The 18401-nt window shown below is 38.3% G+C and overlaps 3 protein-coding genes and 1 pseudogene across 5 annotated transcripts; 1 reads left to right on the forward strand and 3 right to left on the reverse strand.

Moving 5' to 3' along the window:
- Positions 1–1963: 1963 nt before the first annotated feature.
- On the reverse strand, positions 1964–5353 carry LOC110751483 (protein SIEVE ELEMENT OCCLUSION B). The gene is made up of 7 exons (XM_021951955.2): positions 5073–5353; positions 4858–4962; positions 4100–4557; positions 3905–4014; positions 3589–3731; positions 3011–3487; positions 1964–2834 (listed from the first exon to the last, which is right to left on the reverse strand). Exons 1-7 carry the CDS (start codon positions 5283–5285, stop codon positions 2214–2216), a joined length of 2127 nt encoding a protein of 708 aa, XP_021807647.1. The 5' UTR covers positions 5286–5353; the 3' UTR covers positions 1964–2213.
- Positions 5354–7006: 1653 nt separating this feature from the next.
- On the forward strand, positions 7007–9790 carry LOC110751488 (protein-L-isoaspartate O-methyltransferase 1). Of its 2 annotated transcripts, XM_021951959.2 has the most exons (5): positions 7007–7342; positions 7590–7745; positions 7923–8193; positions 8399–8563; positions 9360–9790. In XM_021951959.2, exons 1-5 carry the CDS (start codon positions 7019–7021, stop codon positions 9608–9610), a joined length of 1167 nt encoding a protein of 388 aa, XP_021807651.2. In that variant the 5' UTR covers positions 7007–7018; the 3' UTR covers positions 9611–9790. The 2 variants fall into 2 exon arrangements, with proteins under 2 accessions (XP_021807651.2, XP_021807652.2); XM_021951960.2 differs by lacking the exon at positions 7590–7745 and having other exon boundaries at positions 7011–7342.
- Positions 9791–9906: 116 nt separating this feature from the next.
- On the reverse strand, positions 9907–12145 carry LOC110751489 (28 kDa ribonucleoprotein, chloroplastic). The gene is made up of 4 exons (XM_021951961.2): positions 11573–12145; positions 11354–11455; positions 10479–10760; positions 9907–10223 (listed from the first exon to the last, which is right to left on the reverse strand). The coding sequence occupies exons 1-4, from the start codon at positions 12017–12019 to the stop codon at positions 10158–10160; spliced, it is 897 nt and encodes a 298-aa protein (XP_021807653.1). The 5' UTR covers positions 12020–12145; the 3' UTR covers positions 9907–10157.
- Positions 12146–12654: 509 nt separating this feature from the next.
- On the reverse strand, positions 12655–14600 carry LOC110751519 (putative galactinol--sucrose galactosyltransferase 2; annotated as a pseudogene). Its single transcript, XR_015836086.1, has 6 exons — positions 14156–14600; positions 13914–14055; positions 13745–13812; positions 13532–13666; positions 13138–13422; positions 12655–13050 (listed from the first exon to the last, which is right to left on the reverse strand). The product of XR_015836086.1 is annotated as a putative galactinol--sucrose galactosyltransferase 2 (transcript).
- Between the last annotated feature and the right edge of the window lie 3801 nt (positions 14601–18401).

The following is an 18401-nucleotide window of genomic DNA, read 5'->3' on the forward strand; positions in this document are numbered from 1 at the left end:
ACATAGAGTTCCTATGAGGTTCAAAATTTTCACTATCTTCATCATCTCTATGTGTAGAGTAAGTATATTTTGAAGAGTAGTCATCAAATGATAAATCCCCAAAATAGTTTTGCATGTAATTGTTAACATGCCACCCATATGGATCCGAGATTGGTTGACGTTGTCCATAAGCAAAATCATTTGAAGATTGAGTCTCGGATTCTTTCCATGAGTCGCTTGATTCCATCCCAACAGAAATGGGATATGAAGGGTAGGGAAATGGTTGGTTATGAGTATAACCATAGTTACTACTCATCTCATGTGAAAATTTGTTTCTTGCAAAAAGAATTCAAAACAAAATCATGTATATATATAAATATTTTAGTATTTTCACAAAAACATAAGTGATATGGTGGTTAAGGTGTTGAAGGAGTAAAATGGTTTTTACAAATACCATGTATATAAATATTTTTGGGTTTCGTATCGGGATATTATCGATAATATCTCGATATATTGCCCAAATCATTCATAAAAATGTTGAAAATATCTTCCCGATATTATCGGGATAATATCGATATATTGACGATAACACTATGGTTAATTGTTAAAATATCGGACCCCCAAAAATCAGATATTATCGATATTTAATAAAGCAAGGACAATAATTTATGTGTCTCAATTTGGACCGTCCAATACTGTGGGTAAAGACTTCTGTGACACGGGTATGTCAGGTCAACAAACCACATCAGTATCCCAGTCCAATCAAATAATGCCACCTATCAAGCATTTTGACTTCTCCTTTCCTCTTCCTTCTCCCTTTCCCTTTATCTTTTTTTTTTTTGTTCTGATAAGAAACTTCAATCCTCCCTACCCCATAAAAAATAGAAATTGAAAAAAACTTTTGACCCGAGTGTCACCACCTTTAACCACCAAAGAGAAGAGAGAGAAGGCCTAATGGACCTCTAGGTGTGGGATTCTATAACAAAATGCATCGGTGTAATTAGGAATGAACCACCTAGATTTGAAGTATAGATTATTTGTTGTATTCTCTAATGTGGGACTTATAAATCATGACTTGTATTGAGCCACATACACCTACACGTGACACATATTGCAACACAACAAGAAAATTTAGAAACTTCATTGTTGTTGGAGGTTTTTCCAAATAAAAGCAAATGGTCGGTCGTGAATAGACGATTATTAAGCCAAAAATAACAAAGATTATTAAGCCAATTATTAAATCTTATTTGTGTATATATATATTTTTAATTAATATACCTGAAAGCTATTTTCTTTCTCTCTTTTCCATTCATCGATAATTGTTGCTCTCTAAGATTTTAGATTTAACTCTTACGTTCTAGGCGGTAATATGAGAGTTAAAACCTAAAATAATCAACCATGATAAATAGAGAAATTGGGAAGTCAATTTACTTCATATATAAAACTTTACCTGTGGAACTAAAATGTCGAGTAGGATGTAAAATTGCAAAGTCCTCTTAGATATTGCCAAAACATCGATCAAAGTCAATCAAACCGCTAGACTTTGATCCAAGCAATATTATGGCATCATGAACAAATCTTTTAGCGAGATTTCGCTCTGCTGTCCTAAACATGAACTTAATGAGCCATTAACATAAATAAATCAAAACACAAAACTCGTGAGTATTTTAGTAAAAAAAAAATAGAAATAATGTAAGTTACAAGATGTCTGAAGAAAGATCTGGTCAGTTATATATAAAGTCAAAGTTTGCAGAACCGTAATTAAGTAGTCTACTGCGTAAGCACGATGACGTGACTACTGTTGGTGTTGGCATTCTAGGGACAAAAATTCATTTTATCCGTAACATGAAAGTCTCTCTCATGTCCCATTGTTTTGGGGTTGAGGATAGTGTACCTTTTTCTCTCTCTTTTTCTGGTTAACAAAAAAACCAACACAATGTAGAAAAGTGAAGGAGAGAGAGAGGGAGAGAGAGAGAGAGAGAGATTTTGAGAGTAATTTTAGTACTGAAAAGTCTTTCAAGTACTATTATTTTTTCATTCTTATAGGCTTATACTTATCAACCGAATTAGCCCCAGACTCAACAGCGGGCTTAGAGTCCTGGCCATTTCACAAGTTCACACAAACAAACTTATTCTTAATGCATACTAAAACATCTAGCTCTCTTAAGAAAGAGCACCATAATTAATATAACATAAGATCCAATATGGTTTTTTCATGCTTAACTCAACATGTCTCAATCGGTACAGCAGCGGAACATGAAGAACTTCTCCATCTCCTTGCCACACTCTGCGCACTCCACTCTGTCCGGGATGTCTGGACCGAACCCTGGAATGATCAAACGGGTGCAGTGGTGCGGTGTGTGGCGCCGTATCAGTTCAGCTTTGAGTGCAGGCACGAAGCCTGAATCAGCAGCTTGATTTTTCCAGGCTTCAAAGTCATCCAAGGTGTCCAGAGCGAGCTTTCCATTGCCTCTGGCCGTCTCATTTGAGCCTTTCCACACCATAACCCATCCTTGGTCACTTCCATCATAGCTCAGCAAAGTCATGACCTCCTTCAGTATCCCATCAATCTCTACTGTCTTGTGGTGTTTAGCCTTGGAGCACCGCATGCTATCCATTCGGGACCAAAAGAACCAATTGGATGTGTAATCAGGCCAGAACCGGCTGAGGTTCTCTGTTTCAATGACTTTGTTCACTTTCCTGATCCGCTCCCTGGTTGCTGTACTTCTTCCTACATAAAGCAGTTCCAAGGAGATACCAGCAAGTCCTGCAACAGCTTTTGCTCTCACCGTGAACTTTCGAATCCATTCCAAATCATCACCTCCATACAAGCATATATATTTCCCCTTGTCGATCTGATAAAGCAAAAAAGTTCCCACATTATCTTTAGTTCTTCATGAATTTGGACTTAATAAATGGATACATATGAATGTACGAAATGCTATCTAACTTAAGTACTCTCGATTGAAAGTAATGTATGGTTCAGATTCACAGTCTATCAACATATTACGCCAAAGTTTCTACCACTTACCCAGTCCAGTATGTTTGAATCAATGCCATCGGCAACGAGCTGGAGTCTCCAGCTCTCTGCATTCCACAGTGCCTGCTCTTTCTCATCAGTGAAAGGGAAAGCCAGATTGCCCCATACCCACAGCATGTGGACGGCATTCAGGGAGGACACTCTTCCTTGTGGATCCAAGGACACTATAATCATCTTCTTGTCGAAATGCCAATCGTTTCTGATGAACTTGATTACCGGTGGCTCAATTATTAGAGGGTCGTGCACCACGTACCACTGCATCTTTGACTTTAGTTCCTCAAATCTAAACCGTTTTTCATCCCAGGTGGTTACGTCCACAACGGGGAGCCAAACAATCTCATACTCAACTTCTGCCCTGTTCTGCTGTTCTTTGTAGATGTGTTCAAGAATCTGAATCTCTTCATTGCTCAGACTAAGATCCGTTATCAACAGCAACACATGCCTTCTCCTCAACACTTCAAGACTGTACTGCTTGTGGCAATGGAAATATATAAAATGATTCAGTTTTATGGCTTATTAGGAATACGAAACCCGGGAAATGCAAGGTACAAGATATAAGTAGACAGTACCCTTGACTTGGTTGCACTAATTTGGAGTGGTTGTGCATCATCCTTGTGGGAAATCAGTGCCCTTAAGTTCTTCAGGTTGTCCAGGTGGAGGCTCTGGAAGAGGCGTTTCAGCGTCTCATAATCTTCATCATATCTCTTTGCCACTGGATCCCATATGGTGAATTTTGTTCAGTACTTCATTAAATTTAAGGTGCAATTCGAAAGAAAAACCAGCCAAGAGATATGTTTAACTTCTAAGTTAAACTTTCATCATTTTTAGACTAGGTTTAAGAGGTACATGTCCATAGTTCTAAAGTTTTCAAATCCAAGAGCTTACCAATATATCGACGGCAATTCTCAAGTTCACTGGTGAGGTGGTCATGTATGTTGTTCAGCTTATGAGCCAAGCTTGAGAGTTCCCAAACCTCTGTGGTTGATGCAATGTACCTAAAATGAGTAGAAAAAAGGAGCTGCTATTAGCTTAGATATAGTTTGAAATGAATTTGATGCATTGTGGTTTCCAATGGCTTACTCATGTCTGCTGCCTGCGAGGATGGCAACATGGGAGGCACTAGCCAGGATGCCTCTAATGACCCAATAAGCAGCAGCAGGAATATGTGCCAAGGCAATTGACAGTGGAGGTGTGTCTTCTGAAATGTAGTGAGACTCCAGCTTGACCATCTCACCGTACTCCACAATGCGCTTAGTAACGTTGGTAATGGCCTTGATAAGGTTGTCAATTGCCTCAATTTGAGGCTTGACTGAGGTGGCATGCTCTACAATGTCCGACAGTTGCTTCAGGATGGCCACGGACTTGGCTAATGGATCGCTAGTGCAAAGCTGAGCCACAAGCCAGAATTCTCCATAGTACACAGCAAAAGCAGCCAGGGTCAGCACCACTTTTGCTTCCCATGAATAGTTTGAAAGGGTCCTGAGTAACTCCATTGTGGTCGCGTGAACATCGCCGCCTCCTGAGCATTGGCAACTTATCTGCCGTTACATGGACACACTGTGCTTAATTGCTAATTTGTATTTTGCATAGAAATGATGTAATAGAAAAGCGGAGACATAAATGCATAGTCCTCACATTAAATTATGGTTTCTAGGATTAATTTGAATAAAAGAGACTGATTCGAAACTTCTATTTGCAGCATACATGTTCCTATATATCCATCCCATATGCAGAAACAGTATAGGAGAAGTGCCAACCATCTGCTTTTATAAATGAAACAGAAATTTATATGTTTTTCTTTGAGTAAAAGCATTTAGCTTTAGCAAAAAAGATTCTACCTCGCAATAGATCTTTTGTATGAGATAAGACAATCCGTGGAACAAGACATCAACACTAGGCAAAGTGGGCCTGTCCTCCACCGTAGCTGCAAGTTCTCGTGTACCCTGCACAGCAAGTAAAGCAAGTGGTGACCAAAATAAACAGAACTGTTACAAAGTGTTCTTCTTTTTAATTTCAAAATTTTATAACAAAAGCAAATGGGATAAGGAACTACAACTAGAACGCCAGCAGTGCTGTGAGAAGCACGATGAAATATTTCCTCAATGACTTGGAGAATTTGGTTGACATTGACGCTGTGGGATCGTCCCGGAGAATGAGTCTCCCGAATTTGCCTCACCAATGCACTATCATCAGATTGGGGGGATGTTCTTTTATCCCTCATATTCACATTTTTCAGCTTAGGAGCTACCAGCTGTTGGCTTGCCATATCTTGGAACTTCAAATGCCTATGAGAGTGAGAAAATGCTGGGTTTGAGTGGTTTTACAGTTTCAGAAGCTAAGCCTTATATAATAGCAAAGAAGAATGGAATAAAAGTTAAAGCCTTATGAACAAGTACCTTGCTTGCAAGGTGAGTCTAATTAAAGTTAAAGCCAGACACATACTGGATAAGGACACAAGGTTTGTTCCACAGCTGTGGTGGCCCTAAGGTATAAGTCTGCAGCAGTATCTTGGATTTGGGGTTTTCAGTAAATATGTAAGTAATATTTGGAAATTAATAGAGCTAATAGATGAATCTATCCAACACTCCAATGGAGGAAAAAACTAATTTCGCACATACAGGGCGTGGACGATTATCAACTGTTGATATGTTTAAAACATAAGCATATATAGCTCGAACACCAAAGCTCCAAAAATTTCTTGTACATAGAGGAGGCCATGCCAACGTATATAATTCAGTCATTTTAGTAAATTTTAATCATTCAGATTATCGTAATCCAGATCTTTTAGGACATTGATTCCCAAGCAACAACCATAAAAAAGAATTTAATGGTTGGGAAATCAAACTTTTGCCAAGCATCCAAACCCCAGTACTAGGCAGTGGGCATTCTTTAATCATTTATGTGTAACTTCTTTACTCTTTTCCCCCTTTTTCTTTTCTCTCTTTTGGAAATTGTACAGATACTAAGATATACAGAGGCAGGAAAATCTGCTCCCATGAGCAGTCCCTTGTGCGTACTTTTACACTGATGCGTGAATCATATGCACTTTTTTAATCAAGTCATAAACAGTAAATTCTTCGACCAAAAAAAAAAAACAGTAAACTCTGAGCTTCAACCCCACACTGATATGTTTATTTCCTTGAAGAAAGGAATTATGTGAAGAGACAACTCTCGACAAAAGGGGAAAAGAAAGGGACATCACACAGTTGATGTGCTTGTGATGCTTAAGCCATCTAAATGCTTTCGTCAGCAATGCTTGCTTCACCTAGACTAGTAATTAAGAAGCTAAGACTCTTTATTGATCGAAAATTAAGAAGCTAAGACTGGTCCTTGAGTTTTGCAGAATTAACATGTGAGGGAACAAAATGGATGAGAGAAAAGAGAACTACTGTGCTATCTTGGTGGGAAACAGAAAGCAAAAGCCTTAGCTCCCTCTTTGGCCCAAGAACCAAATGAGGCAGGCTTAGCTTGCAACAGGGGACAATGTAAAACAAGTTTTATTCCGCTGGCCCATGCTCAAAATTTCTCTTAGGTCAAGTTGAGCATGACCTAAGAGAAAAGAGACCTACCCGATACCTGACCGTATGGGTATTGAGTATGGCTTTTTGGCTTAACCTTTGTCCAGTTAGGCATTGATCCTAACATCTCGTTCTTTCGGGTAAGTTTTAAGCTTAAAACTAGCCTTTGAATTGAGGTCGTTTCGAAAAACCTTAATTCCCGATGTCCGAACCGAAGGAAACGAGATTCCAAACGGGTTTGGGCTTCACCGGATTCGAACCCGGGTTTGTAATTGTATCAATGTTTTCTTGGACTAATAAGTCTGTCAAACTTTAGACTGGGAAGTCCTATCAACATCTTGGGCTTTAACAAGTGCAGCCTAAAATCAAACAGACAAAATGGCCCAACTAGCTTGACCCAAATGTGTGGGGTATGCATGAGTCGGCGGGTGAGGGGGTAAGAAGCAAGGGCAGGGCAAAGACAAGTGTAAAGCAGTGAAACATGGAAAATTGGAGAAAGGTTGTAGAGAAAGCGTGGCAAATGCATAAGCTACTCTCCCCAGCGAGAGCGACAAGTGCTTTAGTAGGCCTAGGCCGGTTAGCGTATGGTTCCCGCTGTCCAGCGCCCACTGTGCAACACCTCTTAACCTTCACCACTCTCTCTTTCTTTCCTCACTCTCATCATCATCATCATCATCATCATCGTCATCGTCATCGTCATCGCCCTCGCACACTCACACTTCTCCCCACCACCTCTCTCTCCTTCTGTCCTCTCCTCCAAAACCCTAATTTCCTCACGGGTAACTCCCTCTTCCGCGGAATGGAGGTATTTCTCTCTCTCTCTCTCTCTCTCTCTCTCTCTCTCTCCTTATATCCAAACAGAGCATTTGTTTTTTCAGCTTATATATAGATGACTTTGTAAAAATTCAATCTTTTGTCTTATTAATCTCTAACTTCTACTTTCTTATCAACCCATTGGAGCTTAAGTTCATTTGTTTTTGGTAATGATATACTTTTAGTGATTGCTAATTATGCTAGGATCTGATTCTTGTAGTTATGTTCCCTACTAATAGGGATTTGTAGTAATTTTAGTCTTCATTTTAATTGGGGTTCATTCTACCCTGGTTAATGGTGGTATTCAATTGTATTGTTGTCCGAGGGCCTTGGATGGACCAATTCAACCCATAACTGATCCTAGTGTCGAGGATTTGGATTTGCAACCAGACAAGGTATTAATGATGGTTGTGATCATTCATGGGCAAAATTCCAATAGGGGTTCTGCTTGTTTCTGTTTCATTTAAATTACTTTGTTGCTTAATTTAATTTGGGCTTTACTGTTATATGTTACTGTTGAACAACATTGAAATCTACCTTTGTTTTTCGTAATTATTTTCTATCATTTACAGCAATTCTGGTCCCATAGTAGCGTTAAGAAGAACAAGGCGATGGTGGAGAATTTGCAGAGTTATGGAGTGATTAGCTCCAAAAAGGTTGTTGAAGTGATGGGGACTATTGATAGAGCTTTATTTGTGCCTGATGGGGCCCCACCTTATGTTGACTCCCCCATGGCAATAGGTTATAATGCCACCATTTCTGCACCTCATATGCATGCAACATGCCTTCAGTTGTTGGAAGAGAATTTGCAGCCTAATATGCGTGCTTTGGATGTTGGTTCAGGTGCTCATCTATGGAATTTTTATTATAACATGTTAATATCATGTGTTTATGTCTTTATAGTTAGCACATTCTTGGAAGTGAAATGTCACACTCACGTTTGACCATTTGAATACTATGGAAACCTGAATTCTTTGCACTAGCTGTGCTGCATCTTGAAGACTGTACTAGAGATCCTGAATTTCCTTTACTGTATTTTGCTTTGCAGGGACGGGATATTTGACAGCTTGTTTTGCCTTGATGGTTGGGCCACAAGGTCGTGCAGTTGGTGTAGAGCACATTCCTGAGTTGGCTTCTTCCTCAATCGAGAATATCCAAAAAAGTGCAGCAGCACCATTATTGAAAGAAGGTTCCCTCTCAGTGCATGTCGGTGGTATGTTTCCCGAAACCCAGTGTTACACTTTTGAAATTGAAACTAAGAAAAAGAAAATCATTTTTCAATTGAAGCTAAATGAAGAGTGTATACCACCCGGATTAGTCTTAGAAATTACTTGCATGACTATGGTACCCATGCGGGCTGGTTCCATGATATGAGTTGAGGGTTGTTGTTTTAGAAATTCATAAAATGGATTCAATTCTTGTCGGGCTTCAAGGAAAGTTGGAAAGATATTTGAAATGTTTGAAAGCTTGTAGAATTATTCTTTCCTGTTATGTTTTGGAGATGAAAAACCGTTGGGTGTGCTCCTCCCATTCAATTTCCCTGTCTCTCTGGACTTCTTTCTTTAATCATTTTCTGTTCATGAAATCTATATTCTAGGACTTCCTCTGATAATTTCATTTTGTTAGAGTGAAATAGCTTAGTCCTTTTTGGGTGCTGAGAGGATCATACTTATCATGCCTTGATTCTAGCGTAATCTCCATCTTGTCGGTTTGTAATGAAAACTCACTCAGCTTAGTTTGCGCACCAGTAACAAAACACCAGTTTTTCATCCAATATGATTCAAGGGAATTGCCAGTCAAGGCCTATAACACTTTTACTAAACATATTTGAGCTCCATACACTGGTTGCCGAAGTTTTGCTGCCATTCACCTGAAGTATATGCTCAAGTATTTCCACCCATGATACCGGTCTTTTTCTAGAAAAAAAAAATGCATCACCTTAAGACACGATTTTACCACTGCCAAATGCTAATTACTCGTTTTATTGATTTGATAAATTATTGTTGCAGATGGAAGGCTAGGTTGGCCAGAATTTGCACCTTATGATGCCATTCATGTTGGTGCAGCTGCACCAGAAATCCCACAACCACTTATTGACCAGTTGAAGCCCGGAGGCAGAATGGTGATTCCAGTGGGAAACATATTCCAGGATTTGAAGGTTGTGGACAAGAACTTGGACGGCTCTATCAGTGTCCGGACTGAAACTTCAGTTCGTTATGTTCCTCTCACAAGCAAAGATGCTCAGTTGCGAGGCTCTTGAGGCCTGCTACTGGCTAACTATTTGTGCATAGATGATTTTCTGGTTTCTCTTCGCAGTAATGGTTTGCTTTGGTATAGTTTGTTCCCTTGCCACTGTAAATTCCCTTAATCTCAAGCGTGTTCAAACCTGTTGCCTGTTTGTGGCTAAATGACTTAAATATAAGGCATGTAGCTTCTGCTATATCTGAAATGTTGGTTCTGATTTTCAGTTCTTGAATGTTTAAACCCGCATTGCACTATGCGTTTTTCTTGCTACAAAAGAGAATCTAAAAGTACAAGGCTTTACATCCACTGACATACAATACAAATGAAACTATTTCATTATAATGACGTTCAAATGCTCCATTAGCTGATCAAAATAAAATAACAACCACATCAGTAGTGCCCCAAAATTAATGGAGTCAAACTTGGACACTATATATCGTTTCCAACAAGAACAACACTTGTAAAGTAGAAATCATAAAAACCTCGCTGAAAAACAGCTGACACAAAATCTCATCTAAAGAAAAAGGAACCAAAACAAGAACTTAGGTTTCATCCCTGTTAAGTCAGTAGGGGCTGCGCCTTTGTCTTTCTTCTGCAACATTTACTCTGATCGCCCTTCCATCCAGACTCTGCAGCACAAGACAACTCAAGTAAGACAGTTTATATCGTATCCAAGATTCACCGATGAATCCATACAACATTTCCATCAACTACGTTTTTCACCCCTATGTCAATCAAGTCCATTAGGCAAAATTTGACAAACCATATCAGGCATAATTAACTTAAAGTATGTCAATTCAACCTAAGAATTTGGTCCATCATTACACGAATGATGGATCCCCTTTTCCTAATGAATCAAGGTTGAAAATGTAAAAGCTTAATACCTGTCCATCTAGAGCAGCAATGGCATCATTCATTTCGTTTTCACTGGCCATTGTTACAAAGCCAAAACCACGCGACCGTCCAGTTTCTCTGTCAAAGACTACTCGTGCCTCCACCACGCTACCATGCTCACTGAAGACCTGCTCCAGTTGACCATTATCCACATTCCATGGAAGGTTACCAACATAGATTCTAAACGAAGGTTCAAATGAACGGGGTGCGCGTTCTTGGCGTGTTCCTCTTGGAGCAGCTCTATTGACAGTCAAGAGCCTTCCATTTAAATCCTATCACAACAGTAAACACAAAAAACTTAGAAGCAATCAACACAATCCTTAAAATATGAAATAAAATGCTTTTATAAAAATGAAAAAATAGTATGGAACATTGCGTGCAGTACACTTGAATAATACTATATTCATATGCACCAGAAGTTGAATGAGCGATGGACATTACCTATGGGCATTATGCTTTACTACAAAAGACATTCTGGGAACCTATTGAGCACTACTCAGGACATATTCTCTTATAATCAGAAGTTCTATACTAATTCTGAGAACTACCTTCAAGATTACCACAACCCATACTAGATATATGAATATAGAACCAATTGCTTATGGCTACACTCAACTTTCGAGTTAAACCACCAGCACCCTAATACAATGCATTATCGGTTACCCTCCACAAACATAGCCCATGCTGTTCAGCCATCAATTCACATCATTTATCCTAATTTTCTTAATCTTTCAAAATAATCTAATTACTCATATTGAGTTTATTCCATCTTGTATGCATGCCATAAATTTACAGAAATCAAAATCACCAAAAGAGCACCAAAAACAAACCACACTTAAAGAAACAAAATTTATAAACAACTTACATAACGACTGAACAGTTCCACAGCCTTATCAGCTTCTTCAACGGTACTCATAGTCACGAATCCAAATCCACGACTCTGCTCAGTATCCCTGTTGTAAATGACCTACAAAAACAAAAGAGAAATAAAAAATTTCACCCACATATCTAAACCTCACAAATTTCACAACAACATCGAAACCCAAAGACACAAACTTTATGAAACAAAGCAATTAAAACTCACCTCTGCAATCTCCACAACTCCAGCCCTCTCAAAGAGCTCAGCCAATTTCTGACTATCAACATCATAAGGCAAATTCCCAACAAATACCTTGGCCTCCTCAGGTGGCTCAACATTCGCCTCCTCTTCCCTCTCTGCAAAGACCCCTTCTTCACCACTCTCTGCTCCTTCGTCTTGGTCAATGGTAAGTGTGCTGTCTTCTTCTTGCTGAGCCCAGTCTGAGGTCTGGGCCACAAAAGAGACTATGGATGAGAACTGGGTTTTGTTCTTGAGGGACAGAGGTGGTGAAAAGAGTGAAGCATGAGTGTACGTGAGGTGGAGTTTAATGGGTTTGGATGGGATTGAGAGAAACGAGTTGGCGGTTTTGGTGGAGGAGAGGTAGGGTAAAGAGACTAGACATGAGTCTGCTATTGACAAGGTCTTGAACAAATTTGAGGTTGCAGAAGCCATTTTCTGTGTTGAGAGGAGAAGATGGAGGAGTGAAGGGTTTTAGAGAAGGGGGGTGAGGATAAGGGTGGGAGCAGAGGTCCTGGAGGAGTCGAAGGAAAGGGATTATTGGGAGAGAGAGAGAGAGAGAGAGAGAAGGGGATTTTCTTTTATGGGCACATAAAAGCATGTACGGGCTTTTAGATTTAGATGTATCATATAAGAGCCCAATTCTAACTCATTGCTTCATGGAAGTCCAGCCCAACTACTTTTCTACTTTTAAAAATTTTATAATTTAAAAAAAAAAAAAAAAATCTCTTTGGGGATATAAAATTCAGTATTATCATGTGTATATAATTTTTTTGTGCACTTATATTATAACACGTGAGTAATTAAGATTACACCCAAACACTCTTTTTACACTTATATTATAACACTTGAGTAATTCAGATTACACCCAAACACTCTTCCTAACCAATAACATCCACTTCATATTTAGTGAATAAAAAGAGATTTAATGGCATATTAAAGGGTATAGATTATATCTCAGTTGATTTGTTTTAGCAATTCAACTTGCAAGCTATGACTGTATGATTATAGAATGTTTTGGAGCATCTAAATGTAACACGAGACCATATCACATGGGATGAGCTGAATTTTATATAATGGATCAGAATATGGAAAGATTAAGCTTATGTAAAATACATGACACTTAAATTGCTTCAAACAAAGTTTAGAGCCCCTCAGGAGCTGCAGACTTGCAGTCGCAAAACTCAATACACAATTTCAATCTCTCTTACACTGCATTGGCCATGAAGTTTAAGTAGCAACAAACCATTCTTGGCATTGTAGACTATAAACTCCTCTTTCTTGTCCACAATACAAGACCTTGGTTTTTTGTTGGAGTAGGCTCCAAATCGACCACATCCTCGGATTCGGACCTTCACCACACATTCAGAAAGTTCATTTTTACAATGCAGAGATTCAATGGCTCCTCCTGAGTTGTACATATGAAGCAATCCAATTGGGGCAAATTGAATATAGGGACCAAAAACCTGTTGTAATGTACCACTATTTCAGTCCACTTTGTAAAAACTCAACACAAGAAGCTGAATAGAGAAAATGTAGTATAGTTGACTGACCCTAAGAAAATGGTATGTGTAGCCACAAGTTTCATACTGAAACAAGGTGGTAGTGTGACCTGAATAGAATGCATATACTGCACACTCTCCTCTCCAACTTTCATTTGTAACCTCTTCAAGCAAATCGACATCTAAGGGGCTGACAAGGCCGGAAAGAGGCAGTGGTGTCGATTCTGAGAGAGGCTCATATGGAGCACCGGCGGTTGGTGGCCACTTCCTGCTCTTTGGCAATTGAACACACCAATGACTCCTGAGAACTTGTTTAAATTCCAAATCTTCAGTAGACTGCAGTGGACCAATGTAATAGATGGTGAAGATCATGAGAGTGAGACGATAAATTAAAACTGTTAATGTAAAAGAAAAAAAATTGTTATGGTTTGGTGTGACATATTACCTCTTTCCATCTAGGACTGGATCACTGAATAAACAGTCCCGAGCAGGACAGCCAGCATATCTAGCCCTTAGAATAGAGCCATCAGGCAGTACAAGCTTTTTAAGAACATTGAAATTATGGCTGCCTGGCTTGTCACTGCACATGTTCTACGAAAATTAATATGCGAAAATTGCATCGATGAATTGGAGTCTTTCTAGTTAACTTGTGACTGACCTTACATATACTGGACATCCCCCCAATGCCCTTGCTGCAGCATGGAACTTAGCTGTGTAATGGGCACTCTGAAAATGCAGAAGAAAGATAATTAGGAATTAATTTAGGTGCTAATATATATACGAGTTGGATAAGTAAATCAAAGATATGTTAGCAGAATTCATCTTACAAAGAACATGTCCCAATCTGGAACCGCAATCTCTCCCATGAGAAGACTGTTAAAAGCTACAGCAGCAACATGTAGGGTCTGAAATGTTGGCTCCATTGGCATGAAATCCTCTGATACCCTAGTAGCTGCACCATGCTTTGAGCTGAAAGCAAAACAACACAACACAACTCATCTAATCAAAACTGATCAATTACTTTTTCTTTTTTTTTTCTTTGTTGATGTCAAAGATTCAACAAATTAACCTGTAAATGTAGTCGTTGCTAAGGCTCATGCCGCAAATAAGGTTATTGCGATGGAAGTTTCTTATAAGAGATTCCTCAAGGGCTTCTTGGTACCGCCTCATCAATTCGACACGGCCTCCATAACCAGAACCAAGAAGTTCCAGTACATTCTGCACATCTGCACATCCTCCTTAACTCCATCTACATTGCAACTTGCAAGGTAGCTATGAAGATCGTCATAAAACCTATAAATATTTGAGGGGACAATCATGCCAATCCCATATTTCTCCATGGAGCCAAGGGTTGTACAGATAACATGACTCATGTTTCCAGGGGACTGAACTATGCGTTTGATCCAGGGGTCGTATTTCCTCATTTCTTCAGATGTTGGAAGTACCCCTCCCCAAGAACCAATTAAAGCGTGCCACGCATATACTAATCTGCATTTTAACTCATAATGTTTGATTAATCATGTACATTTTTCACAAATGACTCATAAATGACTAATCTGAATTCATAAAAACTGCTTCTGTTACTTGGGAGGTTTGGACTTTGGGATCTCCTGAGGCACAAATAAAAAAACCACAAAACTCAGAAATATTGGATAGAATCAAAAGGCAGAACAAATCAAAACCGCATTGATCAACATCCAAAATAAAGTTGCATAAATTGAACGAACCGCTTTCGATGCAAAATTCAAGCTCATGTACAGTCTTCCCTTGCAAACTAGCCCTGAATGGTCCATCCAAGACTGGTAATAACAGAATGCACAAACTGTTCTCAGTTGTTGGCTCAGATAGCCCATTTTGGACAGTGGATTTTTCTCTTGTTTCCAAGAGGAGCATTTGAGTTTCTGCTGGAACTTCACAGTCTGAATCTCCGAAACTCGGTATCATCCACCAGAGCTTGAATCTGAAGAGACACATAAACTTGTACCCCCTGCAATGCACACAAAATTATTCTTTAAAAAAAAAAAACAAATGTTTGACATATATATATTCAACAACAAAAATTTTGTTAAACATACTCAAGAACCCCAAAAGAGAAGACATGACGAGAGCTAGAGTTTGAAGAAGAAGCTCCAATGAAAGCAGCCTCATCGGCAGCAGGTGCGACAGTTATGTTTCTTGGAACATGAGACAGAACAACTTTGTCCCGGACCATGAGGCAGCCATCTTTGATGCTTGGGACAGTCATTTTTGCTAGTTGCTTCACAAACTTCAACTTTTCAATTATATATCGTGGATGATCTAGCGAGCGAGCAGGGTTTTATACATCCATATATGAAGAACATGAGCTCATATCAGATGACCGTTGCACCGCACCGAAACAAAGACCAGAAAATTCTGAGACCGTCACACCGACCGCACAAGGCCAGTTTCATGGTGACATGCGTCTAATATATTAAATATGTTTAAATAATATAGCTGCGTGAATGCATTTAAGCAGTATAGCCGCGCGGCTATACTATTTAAATATATTTAATATGATTAAATAGTATAGCTAAACATATTTAATAATAATTAAATAGTATAGCCTATATATATAGAAACAGTCCTATAGAACCACCTGAAAGGAAAGAAAAATACGAAAGTGTTCCATTTCATGTCTCCAGAGCATTCTGTAATTTGGTTGATAAGTAAGCTCCCTAATATGACCAAGGCAAAGGAAGGTAGGATTTGACTATAGTTTCATGGGGTATTATAGTAAATTGGCCTATTTCGGAATAAGAAAGAAGGATCTCATTTAAGAAACTTCATCTCTCTCTCTCTCTATATGTCTTTAAGACACATAAAACAAAACACACCGGTGTAAGAGGAAGTACTATATTTGCTGACATAATAAGAGTGTTACTAAAACAATATTTCTGGTAATGGTGTTATTTTACAAGGAAAATTGAGAAAAAAAAAAAAATTTATATGGAACTACAAGATAGTACATTATTTGTTGAGGCCTTCTACATCATCCGCTCAAGAAGGATGAAAAAAGAGGGCTTGGCTCCTAACGTGAACTAAGTCTCCAAAGTAGGGCTTTCCTTTTCCTCCAAGAATGCTTAAAGAACGACAAGCTTCCGCCCTTGAGGCTTTTTTTCCTTCTTCTTCCCCGCGAAGTGATAAAGAGAGAAGCCTGCAAGAGATAAAGAGAGATCCTTATTTTTTTTATAGCATCGAAGCGTCTTCGGCCGGTACCACATTGGTACCTTAGGTCTCACCTCCAGCTACTATATTCTTCCTTGCAGATTGCCCTCAGCCTGCCGAAGGGAGCACCCTATCGAAGGCAGAGCCTCATCTATTAAAATAAATAGTTCATAAAACGTTCATAAAGCGCTCTTAAAGCGCTCATAAACCTCATCATGAAAAGAAATAGAAAAAGAAAGAGTTCATAAAGCACAATACTAAGGTACCCAACTCATACATAAAAAAATATAGGGAATAAAAAAAAATTCACAAAGCTTAAACAAAAGAGGAAGAGAAAGAGAAAGAAAGGTTAAAACTTTACCCTCCGTTTTGATGAAGGAATTGAAAATTACATAGAATTCTAAAATGACGGAATTTAGATTTCCATCATTTCAATTTCATAGCAATTGAAGATTTCAGTGTTTGGATTTATGTATGTTGAATTTTGTAAATGATAGTATGAAAATTGTGAAATGATGCCTATTTTGGTGGAAATAAAACTCGGGAATTTGATGCCCCAATTTTCACAACTTTTTCCGCACTTCATTTAATAAATTCCGCGCTTAAGTTGCCAAACAAGAGAATTGTCAATTTCTTCTCTTAAATTCCCAATTTTTAACTAAATTCCGAGTTATTTTTTCTCATCCAAATGGAGGGCAGGAGTTTTCAGTGCAAGTGTCATAAACTAACCTAGAAGATTTAAGGGAGATGAGTAAAAGAGAAATCAAGAAATTTGATGGTTAATTTGTAGACCAAAAGAATCTAATATATTATTTTATTTTAAGGGTAAATATCCTAAAACTAACCTAATATACTATAATATTATATATCATATATAATATACACTTGCTCTCCACAATGTCAATATACAAATAGAAGATGTAAAAATAGAGTGGGGCCTTGGAACACACTGGTCCCATGATGGCTCTGCCCCTAACAGAGATAACATTGTTTTGCTATCTCCAATCAATCACGGTATGCCACGCATGATAATTTTTTCATGTGGCATTCTGTGATTGGTCGGAAATAGCAAATCAGTGCAATCCCCGTTTCAAACTGAGACAGAAAGCAAGTGCACCCCTTGTCCCAAATAACATGAACTTGAATCATGCGAAATTTACTGGTGCTTGTCATGTCTTCCACCAAATAGTGCGGTTTAGGAAGTGACCCTTGGGTCTGTTTGATTCAAGATTTAGGAGCTTGTGAATGAGTTTTAAATTGCATTTCCATGTTTGATAAATATACTCTTGAGAATGCAATTATGGTGGGTTTCATTTCACTCATTGTCTTAATCATAATTATGATAATTGACCATAACATCATAAACTGCAGGCCAGTTTTCTATAGCTGAGTGAGAACTTGGATGATTGGTTGCTCTTGTGCATCGCCCAATGCTCGCCAATGGCGAGCATTTTGGAAAAGTTTCCAACTTGAAATTGATGTCAAGTTAAAATTTATAAATTGGTGCCTCAGTACATATTATATATATTTCATATAGAACATTTGGCAGCACGTGGCTGTAGTCAAAGATGGCGAGCATTTTGGAAAAGTTCCCAACTTGAAATTGATGTCAAGTTAAAATTTATAAATTGGTGCTCAGTACATATTATATCTATTTCACATAGAACATTTGGCAGCACGTGGCTGTAGTCAACGATATGGAGTCCACTCTATGCAATAATTGATACAAGGATCAGATCAAGACAATGTGGTTACGTAATTTTCATGAATAATGGCTTATAAAGTCAATATATACTTCATACTAAAATTCCATAAAATTAAGTTTTATTATTTGATGTGTAAGGAATAAAAGCTGCCAAAAATTATCTTGAGAAAATAATTATTCCTAAAAATGATTTTTCATACTTAGCCAATATTTTTACATAAAAGAATTTTTCATATATGATATGAATGCATAAAGGGACCTAAAAAGTCTTAAATGTTCAATCCACAAAGAGTTACAAGAATAACATAACTCTTATGTATTGAAGAAATATTTGCTTAAGCCTAAGACAATACTCATAAGGGTCCAAAGTTTGAGAGCTAGAGCCCAAACGAAATGCAGATAAAGCTTAAAATCAAAATGACGA

This window comes from Prunus avium, chromosome 5 (genome assembly GCF_965620075.1).
Source record: "Prunus avium chromosome 5, drPruAviu1.hap1.1, whole genome shotgun sequence".
Lineage (NCBI taxonomy): Eukaryota > Viridiplantae > Streptophyta > Magnoliopsida > Rosales > Rosaceae > Prunus > Prunus avium.